The 23,825-nt window shown below is 36.3% G+C and overlaps 1 protein-coding gene across 1 annotated transcript; it reads left to right on the top strand.

The window, feature by feature from the left end:
* The first annotated feature begins 19,452 nt into the window (after window positions 1–19,452).
* LOC130010265 (uncharacterized) lies at window positions 19,453–23,600 on the top strand. The gene is made up of 2 exons (XM_050534864.2): window positions 19,453–20,288; window positions 21,234–23,600. Exons 1-2 carry the CDS (start codon window positions 19,649–19,651, stop codon window positions 21,782–21,784), a joined length of 1,191 nt encoding a protein of 396 aa, XP_050390821.2. The 5' UTR covers window positions 19,453–19,648; the 3' UTR covers window positions 21,785–23,600.
* The last annotated feature ends 225 nt before the right edge of the window (window positions 23,601–23,825 follow it).

Here is a 23,825-nt window from a genome sequence, read left to right on the forward strand (position 1 = left end):
CTAGTCTCGGTCACCCAGAAACTCCTATTCTTTGTTAACACGTTTTCTTGTGGCCTCGCCCACGGTTGAGTGGCCCACGCCCTCTATTATTTGTACAATATAAACTGACCTGTTTTAACAGCATGTTGTCATGCTCTGCGACAATGTCGTTTCAATTGATAATATGTAAAAAGTACAATGTACAAAATCCTAATACCGATAATGATAAAGTCAAAATAGCTCTAAGGCAAGAGTTAAATGTAAAGTGTCAAATGACAAATGTTTTGTTAGAAAATGCTTTTATTAGCGCGCCTACATTTTACATCTTTCACAAGGATATTCACCGCACGATAACAGTAAATCAAGCAGGCATACTATAAGAAACTATCTAGACGAACAACAAAACACATACTTATGGAAAACAGCTACTATTGTATTTAAGGCGACGTTTCGTAGAGTATTTGTTCTGTTTTCTACAGAAGACGAAGTGAAAGGGGCCTCTAGTATATTCCTAAGTGATTGCACTTGTGAGATTTTATTTAAGTTGAACCTTAAACTCCCAGTTACAAATTTTATTGTAAGCAAACAAGTCAACTGAAAAGATACAAAAGTAAACAAATCATTAAAGAGAGTTATTCACTGATGCTCTTACCGTGTTTTACCCGTGAAAATATGGTTGTTTCTACTATGACATATTTAGACAATTTACTCACTCTAACAGTGGGAATATACAGAGTTGAAATTAAGAAGATTTACAAGACTTGGTCGCCTTATTTTAAAGGGATTTATAAGTTTATAGCCAACTTTTTAATGGCGCTTACTATCTCTTCTTTTCCTATTGTCCTCACTTTTTTATTAAAGTAAAACTGATTGGCTGGAAGTAGGCCTACATATTAATAGATGCACAATTTTGATTGGATAAAGAATGATGTAATGTTACTATTTTTAAAATATGCGTAATAAATGAAACCGACTCTTTCTATGGAAGCATTAAAGCAACACTTCTACGTTTTGAAATATTTAAAATAAACGAAATTTGTCAAAAGTTCTTGATACTCGGGACCCAGTGATAAAATTTTTAAAATAATTTTAAGTCACGACAAATCGCAAAACTTTTGAACTGCAGTTTTTATACACAAGGAGTGAGTTCTTCTTTAGTTGCTATTAAACATAATTTATGTATTGGTCTGTCGTAGAGTCCTGAAGCAGTCTTTATCTGAACTTTACGAACTTTTCCGTCCGATCCAGGATAAACTTTGTGTATAACCGCCATTTTCCACAGTCCCCGTTTTTGGTTTGGGTCTATTTCAAGTACAAGATCTCCTATTTTTAGATTGTCTCTTGATCTGTACCATTTATTTCGCGGGATAAGAGTTGGGGCAAAATATTTTAGCCAACAATGCCAGAATTCAGCGACCCGACTCTGGGCACTTCGATTTAAATTCCTTGGATTGATATGATTTTTATCTTCAGGTTGTGGAGGAGTGATGTTTGGTCCAAATAATAGATCGTTTGGTGTTATTGGTGGATCCTCGAAAATTTCGTTCGATGCGGGATATAATGGTCGACTGTTTATAAGATATGTTGTTTCGGCTAAGATAGTATTCCACTGTTCTTCAGTGTATTCGCGCATTTTACACGTAGCATTTAGAGCTTGTCTAACGGAATGAATGAGGGATTCCACTACACCATTCATGTGACTTGCGTGAGGTATATTCCAGTCCCATTGGAACTGCAAGTTACATCCATATTTTTGTGTTATCACATTTTTGATTTTGTTTATGTCCCAGTCTTTCATTATTTCTTTCAAGTAAGTTTGTGAGCCAATGAAATTAGTTCCTTGGTCGGACCATAAACATTTAGCTTGACCTCTTATACACGAAAATCTACGATATGCCATGAGGAATGTGTCTGAGCTTTTGTCGGTAACAAGTTCAAGATGTATTGCTCTTGACGTCATACAGGCGAATATTATAACTTGAGCCTCTTTAAGAGTTTTTCGTCCTAACTTGATGTGAACTGGACCGAACATATCAAGCGCGGTGTTGTAAAATGCTGGGAATCCTGCAGCTACTCTGAGTTCTGGTAGCTGTCCCATTAGCTGTTTTTCTGGCTTTCGACGCAGTTTTCTACACGTAATACAGTTTCTAGTTAGAGAGTTAGCAGTATTCCGTAATCCGAAAATCCAGAAATGTTTTCTAGCTTCTGCTATGAGACTTTTATAACCACAATGTCCACGTTTCTCGTGCAAATGAATTAGTAGTAACTTCACAAATTTGTGGTCCTTTGGTAAAATGATTGGATTTCGTTGATCCGTTGGTAAGGTTCGGATGTTTTCAAGTCTTCCGTGTGCTCGAATTATCCCGTTGTCATCCGGTAGTAATGTGAATCCCAACTTTTGTAATGGATTTTGAAGATCCATTTGAGTCCATTTATATAACACATTTTGTGAATGTTTTAGTTCAGATACAGTAATTGAACCTTTATTAAAGTCTCGTTTCGCGATATATTTAGCGAATCGTATTAAATGACACAGATATCTTCTTAGTTTGATAAAGCTTGAAACGCTGTTTAAGAGTTTATCCATAACGTCCGTTGTATTATTGTTCTGAATTGCATGCGTTGATCCTTTTATAGTTTTGTATTCAGCTAGGGTTTGTCCAGATTCATCTTCGTGAGTTGACAGTTTGATTTCGAAATTTGGCCATTCCGATTCATTTAATTTGAGGAAGTCTGGTCCTTCTAACCATCGAGAAAGTTGATTTACTTGAATTCCACGAGTAAGTGCGTCGGCCTGGTTTAACTCTGACGGAATGTACCTGAAATATTGAACATCAATTGTTTCCTGTATTTCAGCGACTCTAGCTGACACGAATGGTCGAAACTTCTGTGGTGGTGATTTTAGCCACTTTAAAGCTGTAGTCGAGTCACACCATAAGAACACGGGAAAATCTTTGGCTCCGGCAAATGTGAGTGCTTTGATCAGCGACTCATACATTCTGGTTAGCAGTAAACACCCTAACATTTCTAGTCGTGGTATAGACTTCTTCTTTAGCGGCGCCACTAAGGCTTTGGTTAACACTGGAACGCATACATATTCATTATTGTTTAATGTCCATCTTAAAAATACTACGCCACCGAAAGCCATTTCTCCACCGTCACAGAAACCGTGTACTTCGGGTTTGTCTGTCGCGTTTTCTGGTTTCAATTTCCTTTCGAAGGTTGTCTGGAGAATTTCATTCATTAGCTGTATATTATTCAACCATTTAGTTTGTAAATCTTCGGGTAGACTTTGATCCCAATTATATCCTATGGCCCATAAATTTTGCATGTCTATTCTGAACTTAATTGTTACAGCCGAGACAAGTCCGATTGGATCCCAGACTTGTGCAAGAGATGCTAGGCATTTACGTTTGTTGAAGATTCCTTTGACTTCACTGATTGAATCTTTTTTGTACGAAAAGGTGTCCGTTTGTTTGTTCCATTTGTGTCCAAGAATAGTTGTTACTACTTCTTTTGAAGTATCCTGATCAATGAGTCCGTTGTTAGAATACCAGCACTTTATTTTAAAGTGGCCTTGGTCAAGAATAGAATCGATATTTTCTATTGTGTTTTTTGCTTCATCTTGGGTTGCTTTTGACCCAGCTATATCATCAACGTATGTCCTGTTTAACAGTTCTTTAGCTGCTTCCGGATATTTGGTTTCTGACATTTTTGCCAGTACGTTGATAGCATTTGATGCAATTGAAGGAGCAGGTTTATCTCCGAAACTTAGTCGTATCCATTGGTATATTTTGGGTTGCTCACTTGGACTTGGTCGCCACAAGAACCGATGGAAGACTTGATCATCGGGATGGACAAGCACTTGGTTAAACATCTTTTGAATGTCCCCTGAGTATGCTACATTATCCCATCTCCATGCTATTAGAACTTCTAATAAACTGTTTATTAAATTAGGTCCCTTTTCTAACCTTTCGTTTAAGGAAAGTCCATCGTGTCCCTTTGCACTTGAATCGAACACTAGCCGTACTTCAGTGGATCGTCCAGGCGTAAATACCGCCTGCATTGGAAGGTAGAATTCAGGTTTAGAGTGATTTACTTCACCTTGATTGAGTATCTTCACAAAACCAGAATCAACCAATTTGTTGACTTCTGCATTAACGACTTCCAGTTTGTCTTTCTTTATCAAGGATCTTTCTGTGGACTCCATCCTTTTGTAGGCGAGGTCATAGTTGCTGTACAGAGGCGGTCCTTTAGATACCCAGGGCATTCTAACTTGGATTCTTCCGTCGATAAGTTGTGTTGATTCGCTTAATAGTTTAATGAAGCGATTTTCTTTCAATACGTCTTCAGAACATACACAATATTTTGTTGGCTTGATACCAATTTGATCCTGACACAACAGCTGCTTTATGTCATGGTTTGTTTGAGCACTATTAAAGTTCTCGATCACAGCCGATTTTACAAAATTACAGGATTTGAATTCAGTCTTGTCATCAACTGAACCCAGAATATACCAACCGAAAATATTTTTCTTCGCTATAGGTTGACCACTTTCACCAACTTTTGATGCAAGGTCGATAAATGCATCTGAAAATTCAGTACCGATAAGAATGTCTATTTTTCCACCATCTAGGTAAAGTTTGTCTATTAGTGGTTGCAGATGACTGTATTTTTCCAAAGATTTCTTTGACACAGTTTTAGCATCACTACAAGGTTTGTTAACGACGTATACATTAAAAGTTTTCTCCGCCGCCGTGTCGTCAAATGGAGACACTGTTACGGTAAGTATTTCTGAAAGTTCTACTCTCCGTTCACCTCCGGCAAGAAGCATGTTTAATGTGATTTCTTTTCCACGTAAACCCAGTTTCATAGCGTATTCTTTTCTCATTAGACATATGTCGGAACCAGAATCTTGGAAGATTATTGCTTTCTTCTTGTTGTTCTGAGCATCATTTACCAGAATCATTTGAACAGGACACTGGGCGGATACACAATTGATTCTTCTATCTTGTACCATCAATGATTGATTAGCACCATTTGCTGTCTTTGTATCATTTGAAAATGGTCTGGCGTTTGGATTCAAACCCCCTTTGTAATAGCCGTCAATGTGTAGCAATGTGTTGTGTTGTTCAGCACATTTATCACAGTTATTAGCTTGTTCACATTTATCTGTATGATGTGTACTAAAGCACTTTCGACAACGTTTTTGTTTTCTAACAATTCTCCAACGATCATGAATCGTCATTAATTTGAACTTTGGGCAAGTTAATAATTGGTGTTTCTCCGGACATTCTATTGGACAGTTTTCGGTAGTTCTTATAGCATAATTAGATGAACTTCTGCTTGGTTTGTTTGAATATTTATGTCCTGAATAGATATTACTACTCATCTTGACCCAATTATTACCACCGGTATCAATTCTAATAGTTGCCATAAAATCCAACCAGTCAGCAAGAATTTCAGAGGTTTCTTCTTGATTCTTCAAATTAACGTAATATCTAAAATTTTCTAACGTTTCTCTGTCCATTTTCTTACGGAGTTTATCTACGAATACCTCACACTGAGTTTCTTGAGGTTTACCAATATCTTCAAATTGTTGAATTAATTCTCGAATTATTGATGAGAATTCCGATAAAGATTCAGAACTGTTTGGTTTTAACCGGAATTTATCCAAATTATTATAGATTTCAGTGATGAGCTTCTGGTTATTTTGAAATTCTCTGTCTAAAAGAGTCCATGCTCGAGTTATGTCAGAACAGGTTTCAACTTTACGTTTCCATCTAGCTCCAGGATCTTTGATGGCACTTCTTAATCTGATTAATTGTTTTGAGTCATCTTGATGATTTTGTACCATAGATTCTAAAAAATGTTTCTTAAATGTAGCATAAGTGGTTCGCTTTCCATCCCACGAGGGGCAGGGTAATCGCTCGAGTTCGCACCGACCTTCATATTTAGGCGTTAAGGCTTTAACTACTTCAGCTGCTGCTGCGGCGGCGGTAGCGCCAGCGGTTTTCTCAATTTCCTTCATTTTAGTCTCAAAGCTTTGACGGTCTTCTGAGGGAGGTTCCCTGTCATGTTCTTTACCTTTTAGAGCTTGATTATATCTCTCTGATGTCATAGTAATTGAAATTCGAAACTTTTCCCTGATTGATCGGATTTCCTGAAGTTCAGTTTTACTTGTTTCTGTTTCAGTTCGACAAATCAGTGACTGTGCGTATTTATTATGTAGGCCTTTGAATACCAGGTTTTCTTCTTGAATGTTTTCATAAACTTGTATTAGATCAGCAGGCAAGAAGTCTTTTGTTAGGAGTGCATCAAAATCTTCGAATAGGTCTTGTAGCCTAATCATAGAAGCTTGAAATGTGTTTTTTATCTCGTCAGTCCTCTTGGCCATTTTACTGGTCCACCCTCGTCTATCTTGTTAGATTGACTGTTCTGTTTTCTACAGAAGACGAAGTGAAAGGGGCCTCTAGTATATTCCTAAGTGATTGCACTTGTGAGATTTTATTTAAGTTGAACCTTAAACTCCCAGTTACAAATTTTATTGTAAGCAAACAAGTCAACTGAAAAGATACAAAAGTAAACAAATCATTAAAGAGAGTTATTCACTGATGCTCTTACCGTGTTTTACCCGTGAAAATATGGTTGTTTCTACTATGACATATTTAGACAATTTACTCACTCTAACAGTGGGAATATACAGAGTTGAAATTAAGAAGATTTACAAGACTTGGTCGCCTTATTTTAAAGGGATTTATAAGTTTATAGCCAACTTTTTAATGGCGCTTACTATCTCTTCTTTTCCTATTGTCCTCACTTTTTTATTAAAGTAAAACTGATTGGCTGGAAGTAGGCCTACATATTAATAGATGCACAATTTTGATTGGATAAAGAATGATGTAATGTTACTATTTTTAAAATATGCGTAATAAATGAAACCGACTCTTTCTATGGAAGCATTAAAGCAACACTTCTACGTTTTGAAATATTTAAAATAAACGAAATTTGTCAAAAGTTCTTGATAGTATTCTCTCAACGTTATCAAGCTAATACAGTAAAACAGGTATGAGGCAAATATCTAGACGAACGTGCGTAATCATGAATGTGCCAGGAAATAATTGATAGATTCAAAGAGCCAAAGAAACATACTTTCCAGTAATTTATAACACAATAACTGGAATTTCGTATTAATACCCGTATTTTGACCGTGTTTCTATAAACAGAGTTGAATACAGCCTAATTTACGTTGTTCCAACAATATATAAGCATTGTGCCCAACAAATAAATAATATATTTAAAATGAGGAATGGCTATATATTTTTTTAGTATAGACATAGAGAATCTTTGATTAAGCCCCGTATCTTTAGTTTAGTTCCCCCGCCCCACCATCCTTCCTTCACTTCAACTTTAATCTTATTTTGGAAAGTTATGCAAATATGAAAAGAGCAATCAGTGATACGTAACATGGTATCTGGAATTTCGTATTTAGAACAGTATTTTTACTTGAATACCTCTATAACAGTGTTTCGTATCTCTCGATGTTTTTCAAGGCATGCTAATCAGAATGTGCCATTAAATTATCTACATATTTTTAAGCAGCAATGGACGCGCTTTTAGTGATAGGTAGCATGGTATCGAGAATTGCGGATTAAGACCAGTTTTTTAACATTGAGTACCCCCCCCCCCCCGGCAATAGATTTTAGTTCCATAGAACTTTGGTCGTTTTTCAGGGAGTATGAATCTGCCAGAAAATTATTTACATATTTCAAAAGAGGCAATTATAAGTAACATTTTGGATTTTTTCTATCAGATAAGATAAGATAAGATTTTATTGTACCATTGCATCCAGCAAGGGCAGCATGTACAGTTTAAACAAATTATAACATAACATCTGGGCTGATCATTTATGGATGAACAATGTGATATAATAAGTCTATAAGCATCAAAAGATGGTCAATATAATAAAAATCAGTATAGAGCTAAAACGAAAATTGTCTAAACTAGCCTGAAAAATAAACAAACTATTTCTACCGTAAGTATTAGTATAATAAACATATTATATTGAACAAGGGTGTTGGTTAATAGGTAACTCTGATGCTATCAAGACTCGTATTTTAACATTGAATACCCCCGTCCCCGCACACACACGCACATGCAGTCACTTAAACATGCATTATGCAAGATCTAAATCTTTCTATTACAGGTCTTTCTTAAGGCCCTAAATATTATCTAAATTAGTAATTAGGCATATTAACTAATCACCAGACCATAATCAACTCTCAATGGCATCGTTACAATCTGATATTTACTGGATTTGAATTATGGACATTGCACAGCCGCCCCCCCCCCCCCGCCTGTCATCATGGTAAAGTACCATCCAGTGTGTCAAGGTAAGTGAATTTCTTATTGTGTGCTAAGCTGATTTCCTGTTATAGTGTCGTGAATATCCTTGTTCTGATTTATAGTGTGCCAGGTTTCCGTATATTTTAATAAGTCACGTGATATCCTACATTAGGCGGATCAAACGACGGTTAAATGATGTCGTACGTAGAACAAATTGCAACAAAAGGTTTTTTGTTTTCTATTGGCTCATTATAATGTCCTAAGTAAGGATAAGAAAGTTTACCAAAATGGGCGTCCAAATAAGGACGGGGGCGTGGCCAAATCCAAGATGGCGACTGTCGATCAAAAATTGCAAATATCTCTTAAATTATTGGATTTAGATACGATAAATGTATTGCGGACAGATAGGAAGTCGGTACCAGCGAGTTAAAAAAAATGGCGACGTTATATCTCTACGACGTCATGACGTTATTGTGACGTCACAACGGCATATCAGACGTCGCATTTCTTCCAAAATTAGTCCATTTATGCATGTTAGCACTAGAAACGAATTCTGATTCAGAGAAGAGGATTTGCCCATTATGGGTTCATAAACAAGAACAATGTGTCACAATAACGTAGAAGGAAGCTAAAAGTATTATATATAAATATGGCTGCATTGTCGAAAGGTGATACTATATATTACAGTAGCCGTAGGAACACAGATTCATTTTAATTGTTGACAAAAATAGCCTACGTCAATAAAAAGAAATGATATGAAATAGAGTGATACATACGTCCTACTGTTCTGCTCCAACTGGGCTCCATCAGTATATTATGAGGGGAATTTTGCCCTGCAGTGGTGCAAAAGCACTCTTATATCGAATTCCAACTGCAAAGGGTTCTTTTACTGGAGAAGTGCATTAAAGGTTGGACTGACCAATTCCATATTTGGGCCACTCAGAAGTAGGTTAATCCCCAAAATCATCATAAGGATTCATATTTTGACACGGGTGTACTCGAGATGTGTTACGAAAAAAAACAATTTTGGCTGTAATGCGAAAAGCACCCCCCTGGCAGTGTTCCTAAAAGCTACACTTAAAAAGTTACGTTTTAGGGGTCCCGTTCATGTGGACAGACAGGAAGTCAATACCACAGAGTTCAAAAGATGCAAACTGGTCTACCCGATTTTTTACGTTTTAACTGAAAGTCTGTTGGGATGTATTTTTCCTGATGAGCATGGCTAATGGTACTATTCCGGTAGTCAAACACCAGGTTAAGCCGTGCGATGGAAATAAAGCAGGGCCCGTAAGAGAGGGGGGGGGGCAACTGGGACACTTGTCCAAGGGCCCGGAGTCTAGAGGGTCCCGGAGGTATGCCGCGTAATGGTAATGTTTTAAAAAAAACATTTGTTGGTATAAAGTAATTCAAAAATACACTGTTACTTGATCGTAAAGCAGAAGAAAACAGGTAACTTTGCTGAATGTGGGTATCTAGTTCCATTGGTAAGATTAGAATCGGATTCTGTCAGTTCACCTTTTTTGGAAAAATTGGTAAATTTAAAACTATAAGTGACCTGCTTAGTGCCGTGGAGCCCTGACCCGTTCTCGTACCGTTTGATGCTATCGTCAACGCCAGGGTATCTAATCCAGCATCTGACTATGGTTCTGTAGGAAAGTTTGAGTAGAGGAATTTTTTTGAAGAAATGTTTAGTGGGTGCCGAAGTAAGTATTTTGAACTTGGGTGGACACTCACCACGTGGTAGGTTATTCCACAATGACGTCATCAAATATGGCCGCCGATATTATATCAATTTTATCCTACCCACTCTAGTTTTCCGTCAATTTCTATGAAATAAAGGGCAGAATGAAGCTGTTTATTTGAACTGATTTGAAGAACATATGTTTGGTAATTTTTTTTATTAATTTTCAAGAAAACACATACCACATTTTTAAGCATAGTTACCGCAAGATGTGATGTCACAATACATAGTTACCACAAGATGTAGTATCTTCTGACTGAAGAAATACACCGAGCGGAATCTCTCACACGAATTCAAAATGAAATGAAATGAAATTAGCAAACATATATCTAGCGTCAATAAAACCTATATATACATTTATATGTATCACGATAATAATTGTTACCTTTATAATAGAAGCATTTTAAGACATGTTATTACCGTAAACATACTAAAATATTGCAAACTGTGCCCGCAGTAAAGGGTACGTTCACTTTGCATCAAACAGTATTCAAACCAGCTTTGATGGCAAAATGTTTTTTATTTCTCAGAATCAAGGGATGAATAAACTACTACACTGCAAAATTTCATAAGCCGCCTATGTTGTATTGTATCCAAGACGCCTATTTCACACAAAATATTATTTTATATCCATGTGGACCTTCCATATTAACATCTATCTGCATAATAAGTTTACGAAAATATGCATTTAAATAACATTTAGATATTATCTACCACCTGTAGCACTTTCCCCTCGAACTAACAATAAATTGTTTATTGTAATTTTCTATTAAAGGGAAATGTGCTTGTCGCTGTAAAATACTCGATCAATATACCAAGTGTTAATTTATACAATAATTTAAAGCATGCACTATTTAACACCATATCTTTCTGCATGAACTAACAATAAATTGTTTATTGGAATTTTCTATTAAAGGGAAATGTGCTTGTCGCTGTAAAATACTCGATCAATATACCAAGTGTTAATTTATACAATAATTTAAAGCATGCACTATTTAACACCATATCTTTCCGCATGAAATGACAATAAATTGCTTTTTGAATAAAACGGAAACATACTTTTCTTTCCTTATTGTAGCTGTAAAATAATATACGAATTATTATTTTATATAGTGTATTTCTACTGATGATTAAAGTAATCAAGTACCGCAGAAATTTGCAACACGTTTTAACATCCCATCTTGCGTAATTTGGTGTTCCCGTTTAATCATGAATTTATGTCGTTTTTGATGAATTGCTAAGGTTGCCGCAAGTTAGATGTGCAGAAGCTAGAAACACCAAGATATAAAGCACAATTTACATTAAAAACGAAACTGAAAGGGAAACTTTTACTTCCGTATTCGTTTTATTAGGCGCTTTAGCAAAGTGAACTCCAGATATACGCCAAGTGACGCTAAAGACTATGTGTCTTTCAAAACGTTTCGTCGAGTTGCTTGTCCTATGGCCTGGATGCCGCTGTCGCGGGCCATAAAATAAAGTCCAACTAATGTGTTTTGATGGATTATATATCTTTAATATGTGCCGATTCAGAATCCGGATGATGCCAATACAAATTAGTATTCCAATATGACGACTTTATTCAAAATATGGCCACATTTGACGGGAAATTTCGATGTTAGCAATGTTGTGGCATAATACGTCCAGTAGTAGGTTTTCGGGGTAGGCAAATTAACATCTGAACCCCAAAATGTGCCATGACCGAACAAAACTCCAATATTGTACTCAAATTTGACAAAATATCTATGATCAGTAGACCATGGAAGAAAATATTACAATTAGCAGTTCAGATATTAATTCGGCGATCTTGAAAACCTCCAGTTTAACGTATTGAAATGTCCCTCCGTCTTAATAATCCCAGTTGGGGCAGAACTGTAGGATGTTAAACCCCATTTCATTTCGAAATGTCCCGCCAATCGTGACCGCCATTGCGAATACAGTGGTCATATTGGAATACCTTTGGGTAGAACATATTTCATGTTAATACCTGAATTAGGAGACCACGAAAAACTATACTGGGGACGATGTAGTGGCCAAATAGATAAAAAAAAAAGCGACATTAAGGAGCCCAGCGACTCAATGTTTGACACCCATTTTGTGCTTGTACTGTGGAAGTGCATTGAATGTTGCATGGATAGGTCGACCTATTTTTACCTTTTTGAACTCTCTCGTATTCTGTTCCTATCTGTCCACATATGATCTGGACCCACAAAACGCCACTATAAAGTAATGCTTTTGTGGACACCACCAGGAGGTGCTGTTCACATTACCGCGAAAGTTGGTTTTGTAACAAATCTCGGGTACATCTACGAAACTGGTGTCAAAATATAAATCTTTCTGATGATTTTTGGGGCAATTGTCAAAATTGATCAGCCCCACCCATTCACCTTTTGATGCACTACTTCTTCAATAAAAGACATCTTGGCGGATGAAATTCGATATATGAGTAGGCTGTTGCGCCATTGCAGGGCAAATTTTCCCTCATAGCACACTAAGGGAGCCAACAATAGGATGTATAACCTCATTTTATTTTATTTCTGCAACAATTGAAATGAATTCGTCTTCCTGCAGCTACTCTGATAGTATCGCCTATCGGCAATGCAGCAGTAGTTATACTTTTAGCCCCCCCCCTCTCCGTAATTGTAACACATTGTTTTTCTTTATCAACCCAACATAATGGGCATGCACTCTTTTCTGCATCAGCATTCGTTTCTGCTGTTAAGATGGTGTAAATGGACTAATTTTGGAAGAAATGTGACGTCTGATATGCCGTTGTGACATCGCAGCGACGTCATGACGTCATAGAAACATAACGTCGCAATTTTTGGACTCGCTGATACCGACTTCCTATCTGTCCGCAATACATTTATGGTGTCTAAATCCAATAATGTTAGAGATATTTGCAATTTTTTTATCTACAGCCGCCATCTTGGATTTGGCCACGCCCCCCGTCCTTATTTGGACTCCGATTTTGGTAAACTTTCTTGTCCTTACTTAGGACATTATAATGAGTCAATAGAAAACATAAAACCTTTTGTTAGTTTGACCAGCCTACATATTTGCATATGAAAGTTGATGCTGTGCGAAAGAAGCTATTTAGAAAGCGTGAAGGACAAATCGGATGTGGCAGAGCACAAATGTAAAATGTAATGAGAGAAATGTAAAATGTAGACATGTCAAAAAAAAAAAGCATCTTCCCACAAAAATTTGTCATTTGACACTTAAACATACGTTATGCAAGAGCTAAATCTGCCTATTGCAGGTCTTTCTTTAGGCCTGAAATGTTTTCTAAATTATTAATTAGACATAAATTAACTTATCCACTCTCAATGGTATCGGATTTCTCCGATATTAATAGATTAGAACAGTTCAGCCATATTTTGATTTAAGCTAAAAATGGAGAAGCGAGACTTAGCTTCGAACAAACAGTACACGTCTCGTCAAACCTTCAAAGGCTAATATCTTCGCTCGCAAAAGAGTAATTTGAATGAAATTTTCAAATTATTTATTTTACATTATCTATTTTCGAACTATCATAGCACGAATGGCTAGCTCTTTATCTAATGCGCAGTCATTCTTGTATCATGAAAACATGCTGAAAATGATTGAAAGTAATCACGCTTTTAATAAAAATGTAAACTTGCTAAATTCACCTTTGTTCTTTTTGATCCCGGGGGTCAAAAGATCAAATTTGCCGTTTTTGTACTAGGAAGATTTAAAGCAGTAAAATGTCAGTGTAAGATATAAAAACTAATTTTGGAACGTCGAAAAGATCTTGCATAACCGGACCAAAACACTTCGAAACCTGTTTAAAAAATACGTAAAAACTGTCAAATCGAAATCTCTCCGATTTAGTATAACAACGACTGTTATACATAATGAAACTAATTGTCCGAAAAACATTTAAATAGTTTTATGGTTTGCGAGTCACCGTCTAACTCACTGAGTCACCGCGGCTCCCCTTCCTTCCGATTGTTCCATATTGTGCAACCATTTGAGCATCAATAACATAACTTATTAATTATTTGACCATATCCACAAAACTATCGAACACTATTAAAGCCATGATGTTTCAAAGGGCAGCTGTCGCAAAGCTCAACTTTAATAGGATTATTGAATTTGATCTCAAAGATATATGTATGCTTCTACACATATTCAACATATTGATCACCGTAACAGTCTTGACTTAGAATATTATAAAACGTGGTTTCCCCTTGTTGGGGGTACAGGACGGAGGACTTGGCAAGGAACAACATAGGCCTGGTTTACACATGGGCGTGCTCGTCAGAACCCTTGGCAGGTGGAATTCAACACACGGGTAGGTCGTATTGCCGCTAAGCACACTATATGCCCTATGCCTGTCTTCATAAGCCCAGTCAGAGCAGGACGTTCAACCTCTGGCCATTTAATTTCAATAATAGGAAGCGAGAGGATGTGTAAATAGTTTCTACAAGGTATCGACATAAAAATGGTGAATGTTTGAAAACAGTTTCCCCAAAACACAATTAGATGCTACTTTAGAATTCATGACGATTAAAGCGACCAATTTGGTAGTTTAGATATAGAACAAACTTATGTTTATTTTTAATCTGATTAAAACACAGATTCTATTTCGTTTCGTTTTTTTAATAGTTCAAAATTTCGTTTTCTGATTGATGTGACCGATGAATTTATGAAAAAAAGGGAGGTCAACCCTAAACAATTGCAAGAAAAGTTTGTTTTTATGGTTTCTGGGTGTACTGAATAAAATCCTAAAAGTTTACCGGAATGTCCCAAAGTTTTTACAATTATTTTTCTTTAAAAGGTAAACAAAAAACCTTCAGACAAGCATAAGTGGTCAATTTTTAATCGAAACAAATAACACTGACAATTGTCGTTGGGTTGTCAGGATCTATTTTTCATATGAAATGTTTTTTAAGATGTCCGATGCTTCCTAGTGCCCATTTCAGGGGTACCCCTACCCTAAAAGCTTATGATCGAGAACCCACATATACCAATGGGCACAACTCTGCACTGTTTCGTCATAAAATAGCAAATTTGGTCAGTCTCATTTGTAGATATACCCAGGGATGTTTACTAGTCCCTTAAACCATTTTCAGATATACCTCAATCCCACAACCTGGGAACGAAAACCCAAATATATATCTCTGCACTGCTTCGTCATAATATAGTAAATTCGTCTCAACTAATGTTTTTGGGATCAATATTTCATTTGAATATATGTCCAGTGGTGTTAACTGATCCCTTAAGTCCTTTATTGGGAATAAAGCCAAAAGTTTAAATATTTTAGTACGTAAATGTGCCGGTCGTCGTAGTTAGTTCATGTGACAGGCAGATATTCATTACCAATTTGATGAATTGGTTTAGGTCTAAAGTGTCCAAAATTGGTGGATGGACTTCCGGGTCACTTTGCCAAATGGCGGCCGTTTTTGTTTTATTTGAAATTGTGCGAGTAGGGAAGCCTTTATAACACCTCAACTGTTTCACCTATTGATATGTAATATAGCTCCAAATGTTCATAATATAATTCTTCATCTGCTGGTATATGATATATGTTGTTAAGTCAATACTGTCAGTTTTAAAATAAAAGATTAATCTGAAAAAAGCAACATTTTCGATTTTTTTTCATGTCTGTTCATAAGTTTACTAACAAATCGTGTTCAGACCCATATAAGCCAAATTATCTATTTGGTCAACTAAAGTGATTTAATTGATATCAGAAACATTGATCATACAAATAATCTCTAATATGAGTGTCCCAAATCCAAGATGGCGGAAATTCAAAATGGCGAGCAAATTTCCTAAAATGGCCAATCTGTCAGGTAATAGTCATTTCATTGTTTGATATGACATGTACTATCCAATTGAAAGGATGCTCAGTGCTGCTGAACTTACCATTAAAGATACATTATGTCAGAATTAGACAAAGAGCAAGTCGTTCTTGCTCCAATAGTTCGAAAATAGATAATGTAAAATGAATAATTTGAAAATTTCCTTCAAATTACTCAATTGCGACCAAAGATATTAGCCTTTGAAGGTTTGACAAGACATGTGCAATAATTTCAACCACTGTACTGTTTGTTCGAAGCTAAGTCCATTTTTAGATTAAATCAAAGTATGGCTGAACCGTTCTAATTTATTTAATATCAGGGAAATCCGATGCCATCGAAAGTTGATTATGGCCTGGATCAGTTAATGGATGTCTAATTAATAATTTAGAAAACATTTCAGGTCTAAAGAAAGACCTGCAATAGGCATAGTGTATGTTTAATCTAAACAAAAAGTTTGAAAAATCCAAGGTGGCGAAAATTCAAAATGGCGGCCAGAATTTCCGTAAAATGAATGATGTTTTTCTGTTTTATATAGCTTAGCTTATAATATCTCTTTTATAAGGTTTTCAGAGTCACTGAACTTTAATAAAGACTCTAAAAGGAATGCTGAAAATGATGTTAATGATAATGCTAAAATTGACACATCTTATCCTGACAAGCGCCTGAACAACAATTTTGATGGACTCAACTGGCAAATTTTTACTGATTTTACTTATATTCCTCAGTTGAAAATAACAAGATCTTCAAAAATTGCTAATTTGTTTCTCCATGGATAGTTCACTGTCAAAGATAACACCAATGTTACAGGCTGAAGATGTTGGGATTATTTCATGCTCACCAACTAAGAGTGACACACCTTTATCAAACTTAGACACTAAACTGTTTGAATACAAAAAGAATATATTCAGTCTTTTCGTCGTTCACTTTAAGGAAATTGATTCCCGAATTTTACTAATACACTCTTCAATTTGATATTTTGATGTATTGAAATCTCCAGGCAGAGAGGGTTTAAACGACAGATACAACTGAGTGTCATCTGCCTAAAGTTGGAACTGCAGACCATGTTTCTCAATAATTTTGGACAATGGGGTGGTGTATATGCTGAACAAAATTGGGCCTAAAACTGAGCCCTGGGGTACACCGAAGCTCAGATCTTTTTTGTCAGATTGTTTGTTGTGTATAGTGACAGATTGGGAACGATTTGTTAAATAAGACTTAAGTAATTCGAGAGCTAAACCAGTTACACCAAATTCACCAGCAAGTCGTGAGAACAGCACCTTGTTTTCAACTGTGTCAAAGAGAGAGAAATGGGGTTTAACGTCCACTCGACACAACTAGGTCATTTCGGGACTAACACATGGTTTAAATTTATTTCAATAATTCGCTTGCGCATAGGGGTCTTTAGCAGTGGGAGGAAACCGGACAACTGTGTCAAATGCTGCAGAAAGATCTAAAAGCAGCAATAACACACAGCTTTGATTATCAATTCATTATTAATAATTCATCAAAAACGACGTAAATTCATGACTACACATACTATTTTACAGTTTATCGTATATTATTTTACAGTTATATAAAAGAAAATGTTTCCTTTTTATCGAATGAACAATTTATTGTTAGGTCGTATAGAAAGATATGGTGCTTAAACATGTTGCAAATTTCCGAATTACATGGTAGACTTCAACTTATCGTATAAACAATTGGTATTTATTTCACAAGTATAAAAACGTTTCTGTTTTATAGAATGAACAAATTTATTGTTAATTCACGTAGAAAGATATGATGTTAAACATGTTACAAATTAACAAGTGGTCGATTAGTCTACAGCTACAAGAAAGTTTACGTTTCATCGAAAATTCCAATAAACAATTTATTTTTAAGTTAAAGGGACAGTCCGATATGTGGTTGACCATATTAAATGCTGTTTAAATGTGTATTTTCATAAACTTTGTATGCAGATAGATTATTATAAGTTGGTGCCCTGCCTTGCCAACGTTCAACATTTTAAATTTGACAGTCTACTTAAGACTTTTGTTGAGTTTGCGGCTACCGCAGCTGTACAGGGAGGGCCACTGGGCGTATTTTTTTAATGCCAAATGAATAACTTAAAGATACATTATGGGAGATTCGATAACGAGTTGGCAGTTCTCGCTATAATAATTGAAAACTAGATAACGTAAAGGCAATTTGCTGAAAATTTCATTCAAATTGATCCACTATGAACCGAGAACTAAGCGAATAAAATTTCTGCCTAGCCTCGGTCATCATTACTAAAGTCAGTACGTTAAACAGCATAGTCTCGATTATCCATTTAATCGTTTAATCGAGAAGGAAAGTTATGCAGTAAATCGGATCACAATCCACTTAAAATCGCAGACTAGCGATGCCATCTAGAGTTGATTATGGTCTGGATAAGTTAATTAATGTCTAATTAATAATTTGGATAACATTTTAGGCCTAAAGAAAGACCTGCAATAGACAGATTTAGCTCTTGCATAATGTATGTTTAAGAAGACCACACATATAATTTGGCTAAAATTACTAAAAACATGATTTGGTAGTAAACTTGTAAAATAAATCATGAAAACTTGAAATAAAAAATGCCAAAACGTTGCTTTTCCCAGAAAAATCTGTTGATTTGGAAAATTTATGATTTATTCAACAACAAGTATCATATAGCAGCAGATGTAGCATTTTCTTGCGAACATTGTGGGGCACATTTCATATCCATAGTTCAAACTGTTCAGGAGTTATGAAGGTTTCCCTGATGCACCCAATTTCAATGAAATAACGGCCGCCAAAATGGAATTTAGCAAAGTGACCCGGGAGTTCATCAACCAAATTTCAACACTTCAGCCACCAGGCTAACTGAAAATCATGGTTGAATTTATTCATCAAATTGGTAATGATGCTCCAAAATCCGAGGTCTGCCACACGGACTAAGTACGTCATACTAATTTTAATTGGCTCATTTGACAAAATGAAATGAAATGAAATGGGGTTTAACGTCCTACTGTTCTGCTCCGAACTGGGCATACGCCATACAGTGTGCTATGAGGGAAATTTTTCCCAGACAGCGGCACTACGGCCTACTCTTATATCGAATTCCAACTGTCAAGGATCTTTTACGTGCACGCCAATGTGTACACGGGACCTCGGTTTTTCGTCCCATCCGAACGACCAGACAGCTGTTCTTGTCAGGCCCTCCGTCCTGCATCACTGACACAAGGGGGGGAGCACGCCGGGCTCATTTGACATTTTGATATATACATAATAAAACTATTAAGGATTTTCTTGACCATTGATCAGGTGAATGTCGGCCATTTTGGATTCCCTCTTTTTTTTTACCGCTTTCCGGTGCGCGAAATTTGATACACTACACCTAAATAAACGCAAAAATGTTTTCTTGCAATATGTTAGGGTAAACCATAACTGACTGGTCTTTCTAAACAATCCAATAATACGCTAAGCTGTTCAACAGCTGTCGCATTTTGCATACAGATTGTCAACGTATAAAGTAATTCTGTTTGACCTATATATTGTTCAGTCCGTCTTAAAACCATATTGTAAGGTAATACTGTTCTACTCAAAACTATGAACAGCAGAGGTTGATGGGTGATAAGCGACATCGAGTAGAACAGGTCTAGATGAGAGGCGCTATATAAATTCCTTATTATTATTATTATAAGAAATTAGCTCGTTGGTTTGCGTGTATCTTTAAAGAATAAAACACGTCATCCATGCCCGGGTCAATATGAAGTCTACAAGGAAATGTTGTTGTATTCCAATAGTGTGCGTGTTTATTTACACCGTCATTAATATCGTTTGGTTTTATAGAGGATTCCTTCGACCGGATTTTTATTTAAACCATTTTAGATATTCCAGCGAGGACACCGAATGCCCGAGAGTGCTATCGCACATGGTAAAAGGTTACTGGAAGCCACTCCCGCGTCTATCGCAGGAATTGATAGGAATATTAATTGACCGATTTACAACACAAGTCGCACGGAATTATGGCTTCCCCGAAAGATACCAAATGAAGGATGGTAAATGTGGTAATATTAAATATCCAGGCACTGTTCTTAGGGCCCTGTGTGACCCTAAAGGACCTACGCCATGTTGTTATGAAGGTTATTGTGTGTCTAAATCTACTGAAGACTGTAAATGTGAGGAATGTTATGATCTAAGACAACGTATTTCAGCCGAAGCTTCTACCTGGGTGCCATCACATCACGCTTGTCAAGTTGATGACTTTGATTCTACCACAGCGTGTCGTTTACTCCATAATTCTACCATATTCTGGAGTGGAAATTCTTTCACCAGACAGATTTTTATGGCTTTAACTATGATACTTAAAGGTGATCTGAGACATTCAGTGGTTACAAATAATACAGGTAAATATATAAAGGTGTTTTACAGGTGAGGTCGTTTTGTTTGTTTGTTTTTTCAAAATAGTGACACCTTTCCGCTCTATAGCTCAGAAGGTGTGTCAAGTGGGGTGGGTTCAATCCCAAACTTGTACATGACAAGGAGTAGGGTCTGCCTATCTCGTAGGATTTCTCTGGGTATTCCGGTTTCTTATCAAGGCTAAAGACCCCTACGCGCAAGCGCATTTTTAAAATATAATTGTACATGTTAGTTCCTAGTTTATGTTAATTGGACAATCGTCTCTACTTTTTCTCTCCGATCTAAAAGCTATACTGGTAACTGGTATTGGCATTGATCCTCGGGGGGAGGGGGTGGATGGCAGGGAGCTGTCCGTGTTGTGCGTGCCCGTAACTCCGAAACTGTAACTGCAGGACTTTTTTTCATAAAGCGTATATCGTGTCGTATGCAGGATGTCAAGTTCTTGGGTTTGTGGGAGGCTGGATGGCCAAATGGTTAGCGTGTGCGCGCTGTATCATAAGGTCTGTCATTGAGTCAACTGGCGGGGTTTCGATTCCTCGATTGTACATAAGGAGTAGAGTCGCCTGTCTAACCTCGTTTGTTTTCTCTGGGTCCTCCGGTTTCCTCCCACTGCTAAAGCCCCCTACGCGCAAACGAATTATTGAAATAAAATGGAGCCATATGTTAGTCCCGAAAGGACCTAGTTTGTGTCCAGTGGACGTTAACCCCCGCCCCCTCTCCCTCATCGATCCTCGACCACGGATCCTTACACTCTTCTAATCAGTGTTTATAGTAGGAACGTGACTATAATTGTTCATTGTTTATAATATTCGCCCATATCCGCTTTTTCAAGAAATGAAATGAAATGGGGTTTGATGGAGATTGTTTTGGGGTTTCAATTTTCAATTTAATTTTACACCCAACGTAACACTCCTCTACATTTTTTGTTTCAGTTATGGAGAAATGTGAAGGTGTGGATAACATGTTTCTGTTGTGCCAAGCCCGAACAGAGACGAACCCCATTGTTTGTAATGGAACTGTCAAGATGACGTTCATTTCTAACCCTCGAACTTCAATGAAACAACATATCCATGGAGCTATAGATGATCTCCGTGATAAACCAAGAACCATGATATTCCTTGGATTAGGTATCCATGATGACTACAATTATACAAAGATTCTGAATGATTATATCCACCCAATATTGAAGCATTATAATGCTAAAAAGTCTGTATGGCCCAAATTCATGTGGGCAGCAGCTCATGCACCTGGTCTTCTGCAGAATCCACATGGTCCGTTTCAACTATATAAACACTGTGTACGTTATAATAAATGGCTAAATCCTCGTTTAGAGAAATTAGGATTACCTGTTTTTGAAACGTTTAATATGACTGACGGTGTATCTAGTCACGATGGATGCCATTACGGTATGGCTGTGAATATGTTAAAGGCGAGAATCTTTCTCCATTATATAGCCGAATTACAACGAAAAGGACAATGGTGACAATACTAAAAAAAAATTTACAGAATAATAAGAACTTAAAACATTGGAGTGATTAAATTATATAACAACATTGAATAAATTGTCCATGCAACACACAGATGAAAGATGTTACTATGCATGGGTACCAACATATGTTGCCCCAACATATGCTACTTTGGCTTTTGACTACCTTGAAGAACTATCGTTTGCCAGGATATGAGAACAATTAACAATTACAATTAATTAATTACGATTTGGTAATTAATTACAATTAATTAATAACGACTTGGTAATTAATTACAATTAATTCATTACGATTTGGTAATTAAATTACAATTATACATAGAAGCATACAGGAAGAGATTTTTAGATGATTGTATATATAATATTAAACCCAAAAACTTATATTTCAATATATTAATCATTTTAGATGATTGTATATATAATTTTAAACACAAAAACTTATATTTCAATATATTAATCATTTTAGATGATTGTATATATAATTTTAAACACAAAAACTTATATTTCAATATATTAATAGGGGACCTTATGATTTTCCCCCCCCCCCCCACATTTAGAATTTGGCCATCTTGTTGAACTAGCCTGGATTCGAGATCGGCGCGCTCCCCATTCCAACCAACTTACATGGCCCTTGTTCTAGCCTTAACCCAAGGCGCCCATGGCCTTTTCTGAACTATCCCCGTTTGTTCGTTTCTGGAACTTTACTTCCAAGAACTAACTCCCTTTCATTCCTGCTTATAAACCCTTTCTAGACAAAGGATGTTCGAAGAGATTATGCAGCTGGCTATATTGCATCATAGCAGATTAAGCGTTCAATACAGATTACTTTACAAGACAACGGACATTACATAACTCCGGACAGCTATAAGTTTATATTATGGTAATGACTTATGATTACTATCTGGACAACCATGGATATCAATAGCCGACATAAAGATATTTTAATCAATTCTGCTTTCATGTGTCTAGATGGCACGAAAACTATCAATAACATCTGCCATTATGTAACAATTCGGCTTTCATGTGTCAAGATGGCACGAAAACTATCAATAACTTCTGCTATTATGTAACAATGAAGATACGGAATAACATAAAACATTGTTTTGTATAGTAATTAATTAGTTAATGAAGGGAAATGCCATTCATATTACAAATTATTTAATGCGTGTTGACATTCTAATATTAACGCATAAAGTCTGTCATTGAATCAACTGGCGTGGTTTCGATTCCTCGGTTGCACGTGACAAGGAGTAGGGTCGCCTGTCCAACCTCGTGGGTTTTCTCCGGGTCCTCCGGTTTCCTCCTACTGCTAAAGACCCCTACGCGCAAGCGTATTATGGAAATAAAATTGAACCATATGTTAGTTCCGAAATGACCTAGTTTGTGTCGAGTGGACGTTAACCCCATTTCTCTCCCTGTCTCTCTCTCTCTGACCCTCTTTCTCTACTGTTAGCGTTAATTGTTTACACAGTTTTGAAAAAATCACCAATGTACATTAATAGGTTACACAATAGGGGACTTCACAACATACACAAATAATTCCCTTTAAGATACCGATGATTTTAATTGAAATGAAATGTGGTTTTATGTATATATTTGTCAACGACAATATGAATTGTGACACAAAAAATCTCATATATATACCATAGGCAATGGTAACTATAGCCCATTTAAACCACGGTGTTACTATGTAAATATGTATAAATATACTATACTGTCCATCTTTATACAATGACATTATTTATGAATAGTCCCAAGACGGACGAAAAGTACTTTAAAATGTTAAAATGTTATTAAACCAGTGTTGAAATCAGTTTGTCTCGGCACACCTTTTATCTTTTCATCGTTTACCGTGAAACAAAGTAGTGCAGCTTTACGGTTGTGTTAATATTTCTGAAAGCGCTAGCCAAGATGAAATTAGTTTTTCCTTTCTAAAAACCTCATTTTTCTATATACTTTTACCTGAGAGTAGAATCTTTTATTTATTTTATAGATAGATAGATAGATAGATAGATAGATAGATATTTAAAATACAAAA

The sequence above is a fragment of the Patella vulgata genome, chromosome 2 (genome assembly GCF_932274485.2).
Source record: "Patella vulgata chromosome 2, xgPatVulg1.2, whole genome shotgun sequence".
Taxonomy (NCBI): Eukaryota; Metazoa; Mollusca; class Gastropoda; family Patellidae; genus Patella; species Patella vulgata.